Source organism: Rhinopithecus bieti, unplaced genomic scaffold (assembly GCF_001698545.2).
Source record: "Rhinopithecus bieti isolate Rb0 unplaced genomic scaffold, ASM169854v2 scaffold_20069, whole genome shotgun sequence".
Taxonomy (NCBI): Eukaryota; Metazoa; Chordata; class Mammalia; order Primates; family Cercopithecidae; genus Rhinopithecus; species Rhinopithecus bieti.
The window spans coordinates 344,326-351,160 of record NW_016809702.1 but is presented as its reverse complement, the minus strand read 5'-3'; the positions used below and the strand labels follow the sequence as shown (position 1 = coordinate 351,160).

The following is a 6,835-nucleotide window of genomic DNA, read 5'->3' as shown; positions in this document are numbered from 1 at the left end:
TGTGCGTGTGTCTTTATAGCAGCATGATTTATAATCCTTTGGGTATATACCCAGTAATGGGATGTCTGGGTCAAATGGTATTTCTAGTTCTAAATCTTTGAGGAATCACCACACTCTTCCACAATGGTTGAACTAGTTTACACTCCCACCAACAGTATAAAAGTGTTCCTATTTCTCCATATCCTCTCCTATGGATACTTTTTAATGAAACAACTATTTTATATTTCAGTTTACCCAGTAGAACCCTGGACAAATGTGTCAATTAATTAAGAAAACTTCAATTCATTTTTGTTACATATTTGTCTTTTAAGTTCTTACATGGACAATAAAAGAAGAACACCTCTGATTAGAATAGCACAAAGATAATAGACCACTGTTATTCTGATTCCCCTCCTCTTGTTTTCTCTCTCCAATTTTATCATAGTTACTTGGTTTTTAAAAAAGGAAAAGTGAAAGTTTGTTTAGAAAAATAATGGGGAAGGCTGGGTGTGGTGGTTTACACTTGTAATCCTAGCACTTTGGGAGGCTAAGGCAGGTGGATCTCTTGAGTTCAAGACCAGCCTGGGCAACATGGTAAAACCCCATCTCTATTAAAAAGAATATATAAAATTATATATTATGAATATGTAATATAATAATGTTATATAATTACATTATTATATATACATGATTTTATATATATATACACATATATATGTGTGTATATATATAAATATTAGCTGGGCATGGTAGCACATGCCTGTAGTCCCAGCTAGTCAGGAGCCTGAGGAGGGAGGCTCACTTGAGCCTGGGAGGTTGAGGATGCAGTGAGCCATGATTGTCCCACCGCATTCCAGCCTGAGTGACAGAACCAGACCCTGAATAAAATAAAAAAAAAAAAATGAAAAAGAATGGAGAAAAGTTATTAATCTTTAGAAAAGGATTGTCAAGTTTACAATCCCAGAAAGTAAATAAAACTTCCCTCAATGATTCCTACTTATAAACCTTCTGCATGAGCTGAGGAGAGAATGGAATATGAAGGAATATCAACTGATGTGAAATCCAGAGGTTGGAGCTGGTGTGGGAGGGCAGTGCAGGAATGTGTTCGAATTCACAGAACTCTTGAATTAGAATCTTTTTATCTTCTTCTGGTACTTCATGCCCATGAATATTAGGTATTTTGTCATTACCCTACAGGTCCCTGAGGTTCATTTTTTTAAAAAAGTATGTTTCTGTGTTGTTAGATTGGATGATTTCTGTTTATCTGTCTTCAGGCTCATTTGCGCTTTCCTCTGTTCTCTCCAGTCTGCTCTTGAGCCTATTCAGTGAGTTTTAAAATTTGCTTATGATGCTTTTTTTCAGTTCTAAAATTACTATTTAGTTATTCTTTAAATTTTCTATTTCTTTGTGGGGATTTTCTGTTTCTCCATTGGTTTTAAGAGTGTTCATGATTGTTTGTAGTAACATTTGTATCCTGACTGCTTTAAAATATTTGCCAGATAATCAGTACCCGTGTCATCTCAATGGTGATGTCTCCATTCTCTTTTCCCATGTGAGTTGATATTTTTCTTGTTCTTAATATTCTGATTATTCATATTATATCCGGGGCATTTTACATATTATTATATGAGACAGTAGCTCTTACTTAAATCCTAAAGAGAATGTTGATATTTTTGTTTTAGTATACGGTTGACTACTGGTTAATTTCAGGTTGTAAATTCTAACCTGCCTTCTGTGGGCTGTGGTTCCAATGTCAGTTCAGTTCTTAAAACCTCTACAGTTCTTGGATCTTTCTTTTGGTCATTTGCTTAGAAAACTGAGGCTTTAGTTATCCTGTTGTGCTGTGCACTTCTTCAGTCTTCCTGTTTGGAAGGAAGACCCTGTTGAAGCCCAGTTCCTCCAAACAGAAGAGAAAGTTCTCTCCTTTAAAATGTTGGCTCCAATGTACTCCTCTTCCCAGGCACAGGGATATAAGAAAATAGAGAAATGCAAGTAAAAATATGGTAGCATGTCTGCATCTTCTCTTCTCTATATTTGAGGAGTTCCCTTTCCTACCTCCTGAACCAAAACTAGAGGGCTTCTACCGAGCCCCCCCCCCCCCCCCCCCCCCCCCCCATATCTGAGGTCCCGGTACCTATTTCCAGGTCTCTGGTGCATTGAATCCAGGCTGGGGACTGTGGAGGAGGAAAATGGTAAACTCACAGATGCTTGGTGTTACTTTAAATTTTGGTCTTCTTCCCCATTCCTCCTGCCACTGTTCACGTTTTGATCTTCATATAGCTGTTCTACGGATTCTGTCAAAGTTTTTTTTCTTTTCTTTTCTTTTTTTTTTTGAGACGGAGTCTCGCTCTGTCGCCCGGGCTGGAGTGCAGTGGCCGGATCTCAGCTCACTGCAAGCTCCGCCTCCCGGGTTCCCGCCATTCTCCTGCCTCAGGCTTCCGAGTAGCTGGGACTACAGGCGCCCGCCACCTCGCCCGTCTAGTTTTTTGTATTTTTTAGTAGAGACGGGGTTTCACGGTGTTAGCCAGGATGGTCTCGATCTCCTGACCTCGTGATCCACCCGTCTCGGCCTCCCAAAGTGCTGGGATTACAGGTTTGAGCCACCGCGCCCGGCCTCTGTCCAAGTTTTACAGCTGCATTCAGTAGGAGAGACTGGGTGGTGCGTGTTACTCCATATTACCTGGAACTAGAACTCTTGATTGGATTTCTGTACAGTAGTCTCCACTTATCCATGGTTTTTCTCTCCTTGGTCTCAGTTCTTCAAAGTCAATTGCTGTCCAAAAATATTAAATGTAAAATTCCAGAAATAGACAATTCACAAATTTTAAGTTGTGTCCCCTTCTGAGTGTGATGAAATCTCCTGCTGTCCTGCTCCATCCTGCCCTGATGTGAATCACCGCTTTCTCTAGTGAATCCATGCTGTATATGCTCTCTGCTTGTGCGTCACTTAGTAGCCATCAACAGTCACAGTATCGCAGTACTTGTGTTCAAGTAACCCTTATTTTACTGAATAATGGCCTCAAAGTGCAAGAACAGTGATGCTGGCAATTTGGATATTTCAAAGAGAAGCTACAAAGTACTTCCTTTAAGTGAAAAGGTGAAAGTTCTTGAATTAATATGGAAAGAAAAAAAAAGTATGTCAAATTTGGTAAGATTTGTGGTAAGAACAAGTTTTCTGTCTGTGAAATTGTGAACAGTATATTGTTATAGTTAATCAATTTTATTGTTATTGTTAATGTCTTATGGTGAAATAAACTTTATTATAAGTATGTATATGTAGAGAAAAACATAGTATATATAGAATTTGTTACTATCTGTGGTTTCTGGCATCCACTGGGGATCTTGGAACTTTTCCACCATGGATAAGGGGAGATTTCTGTATGTAATTTTCTATTATATGAGTACTGCTTGGCACTTAAAAAGGTTTTTTTCTTATGTTGTCAGTGACAATATATGAAGTGAATGTGGCAACCGGTGAGCTATGGAATGCTGGAACAGTAGCAAATGTCTACATTTCTATCCATGGGGAAAAGGGAGATACAGGATCCAGACAACTATTTAGATCGAAGAGCTCCTTCAATTTTTTAAGAGGCCAAGTAAGCAAAATACCTGTTGATTTTAAAAAGATTAATCATGGTAAAAACACATAAAATAAGATATACTGTTGTAACTATTTTAAGAGCATTTGAAGTGTACAGCTTAGTAACGTTAAGTATTCACATTACTGTACAACAGATCATCAGAACTTTTTCATCTTCCAAAATTGGTAATCTAGTAATTAACAACTCCCCATTTCTCCTTCCTTTCAGTCCCTAGTAACCACCATTCTACTTTCTATTTCTGTATTTTTACTTCAGATACCTCATGTAAGGGAAATAATATAGTAATTGTCTTTTGTGACTGGCTTATTTCACTTAGCATAATGTCCTCAAGATTCATCCATGTTGTAGCATGTGACAGTATTTCCTTTCTTTTAAAGGCTGAATAATACTCCCTTGTGTGTAATCAAACAAACTACATTTTGTTTATCATTTCATCGATTAATGGACATTTGGGTTGCCTCCACCTCTTGGCTATTGTGAATAATGCTACTGTGTACATGGGGGTGCAGCTATCTCTTTGAGCTCCTCTTTTCAAATTGTTTTTGATACACATTTAGAAGTGAGATTGAGGGATCATATGGTAGTTTGTTTTTAATTTTTTGAAACTGCTATACTGTTTTGCATAGCGGTTGCACCATTTTACAATCCCACCAGCAGTGCACAAGGGTTCCAGTTTCTCCACCTCCTTGCCAAGACTTGTTAATTTTTTAAATGCACCCATCCTAATGGCTATGAGGGGATATCTCATTGCTTTCGGTTTACATTTCTTTATTTATTAGTGATGTTGAGCATCTTTCATGTGCTTATAGGCCACTCATATATAATCTTTAGAGAAATGTTTGTTCAAGTTCTCTGCCCATTTTAGGGTTGGGTTATTTGCAGGAATAGAAAACCAAATACTGTACATTCTCACTTATAAGTGGGAGCTAATTATAGGGTACTCATCGACACAATGAGAGCAACAATAGACACTGGGGTGTGGAGAGGGATGCGAGAGAATGAGGCAAGGATTGAAAAACTGTTGGGTACTATGCTTAGTACCTGGGTGATAGGATCCTTCATATCCTAAACCTCAGCATCACACAATATACCCAGTTAACACACCTGCACATGTACTGCCTGAACCTAAAATAAATGTTGAAAAAGAAAAAAATTGGGTTATTTCTTCTTTTTTGTTGTTGAATTGTAGAAATTCTTTATTTATTCTGGAACTTAAGCCTTTGTATTTCCTCTTTGTTGAATTTCTAACTTGGTTCATTCATTGCTCTCCTGACCTCAGTATCTTTGTGACTGTCATTTTGAATTCTCTGTTGAGTAAATCACTTAGTTCCATTTCTGGAAATTAATCTTGTTCATTTGTTTGGGACATATTTCCCTTTTTTCTTCATTTTCTTTGACTCTCTCTATTAGTTTATATGAATTAGATAAGACAGCCACCTCTCCCAATCTTGTGAGACTGGCTTCATATAGGAAATAGAACCTCACTGATCAACTTGGCAGAGATTAAGTGCCTTCCAAACTTTTGTATTTGTCCCAACTACTGTCTTTGTTTTTAGTGGTCCCCAGGAGTTTAGGGTGTGCCAAGTCCTGTCAGTGCCCTAGAGATAGGTAAGATAGAAACCAGTCTCTTGAGAAGCAGCTGGAAAAGTTGGGTTGCTAGATGTGTGATCAAGTTCCGGTTTTCCTCAGGCAGAACCTGAGAGCTGGAGTTTATCTCCCACTCACTCTGCATTAAGCTGCGGAGAGGATCTGTGGGAAATGCCTGCACTCCTGTTCAGACCACACTGTTGCATTGCTCTCTGTTGCCGCCAAGAGCCTAGCAAATGCTCAGTTCCATCAGTTCTCAGAGATAGGTGGGTCAGCTGGAGACTTGTTTTATCTCTGGAATGAACTAGGGGAAAATGCTGTATGAAGTGTGCAGACACTCAGTAGACTACTGATTGCTTGTTCTGTCACTGCCTGGATGCAAGATAATTAAAAATGTAACCCATGGAAATCGCTGGGAAACTTGACGTTAGGTGTGCATCAAACCCCTTTCAAAGAAAAACTGGGTGCTGGGGTTTTGCCTGCTCTCTCTGCATGAAGCCAGGAGAAAGCTGCTGGAAGTGCTCCTTACCTGTTTAAAGCATCACTTCATTCTCTGCAGTCCCTGGGGAACTCAAGAATGCCTATCCCCATCAGCTCCTACAGGTAGGTGATTTAGAGCCCAGTCCCTCAGGTAGAAGCTGTAAAATATGGGACATTCGATGTACGGACAAACTCCTTCCAGGGAGAAGACGGAGACTGGCTTTATCACTGGAGCTGGCTGGGGAAGAAGGCATGTCTGTTCAGGTTCACAAAGGACTTCTAATTACTTGACTTATCACCATCCAGATGCAGGCTAACTAGAAGCTCAACTGTGGGGCAGCATCTGAGAAAGTGTAAATCCAACCTTTTGTAGTGAGAAAAAAGGATTCGGGTATTTTTGCCTGCTTGCTCTGTGCTAAGCCTTATGTGGGATAGCTGCTGGAAGTGTTCTTGTACCCAGATGAAATTGCCTCTTTGTTCTCTGTGGTACCAGGCAATTCTCAAATGCTGAGCCCCCACATTTCCAGAGGTAGTTGATTTAGGAGCCAGTTGTTTAGGTGGGAGCTATGAAAGTTGGGATGCTCAGTGTGTAGAGAAACTCTTTTCAGGGAGAAGCTGGGGCCTTGGTTTTATTGCTGGAGTAAGCTAGGGTGAGAAGACATGGGAAGTACCCACACGCCTATTGAGGCTCTGGGAACTTTACTAATTTCCTGCCCTCTAGGCTTCCAGATATACTCTAGTTAGAAGCCCTGACTCCTGGACAGCAGCTGGGATTGTGAGCAGTCAGACCTCTTCCGGGGAGAAATTGGAAGTTAGATAATTTTCCTTGCTTACTCTGCACTAAGTCTAGGGGTATAGCTGCCTGTTTAAAACCACCTCCTAGTTCTCTGTGATCCCAGGGGATTTTCATATGCCAAGCCCCATCTGCTTTCAGAGGCAGTTGATATAGGAGCCAATCCCTTGGATAGCAACCATAAAGTTAGGTTTTCTCCTCCACAATCCCTCAGCCTGGATTCAGTGCACCAGAAACCTGGAAACAGGCACTGGACCTCAGATGTGGGGGCTCCGTAGAAGCCCTCTAGTTCTGGTTCAGGAGGCAGGAACGGGAACTCCTCACATATAGAGAAGGTGCAGACATGCCACCTTTTTTTTTTTTTTTTTTTTTTTAGCTTTCATTTTCTGTTTTT

General features: G+C 40.1%; 1 protein-coding gene across 1 annotated transcript in view; it reads left to right on the top strand.

The window, feature by feature from the left end:
- The window catches only part of LOC108540884 (lipoxygenase homology domain-containing protein 1), a 135,666-nt gene that overhangs the window by 21,912 nt on the left and 106,919 nt on the right, over positions 1-6,835 (top strand). The window contains 1 exon segment of the mRNA XM_017890145.1: positions 3,424-3,575. Within this exon segment, the coding sequence (XP_017745634.1) occupies positions 3,424-3,575 (152 nt within the window).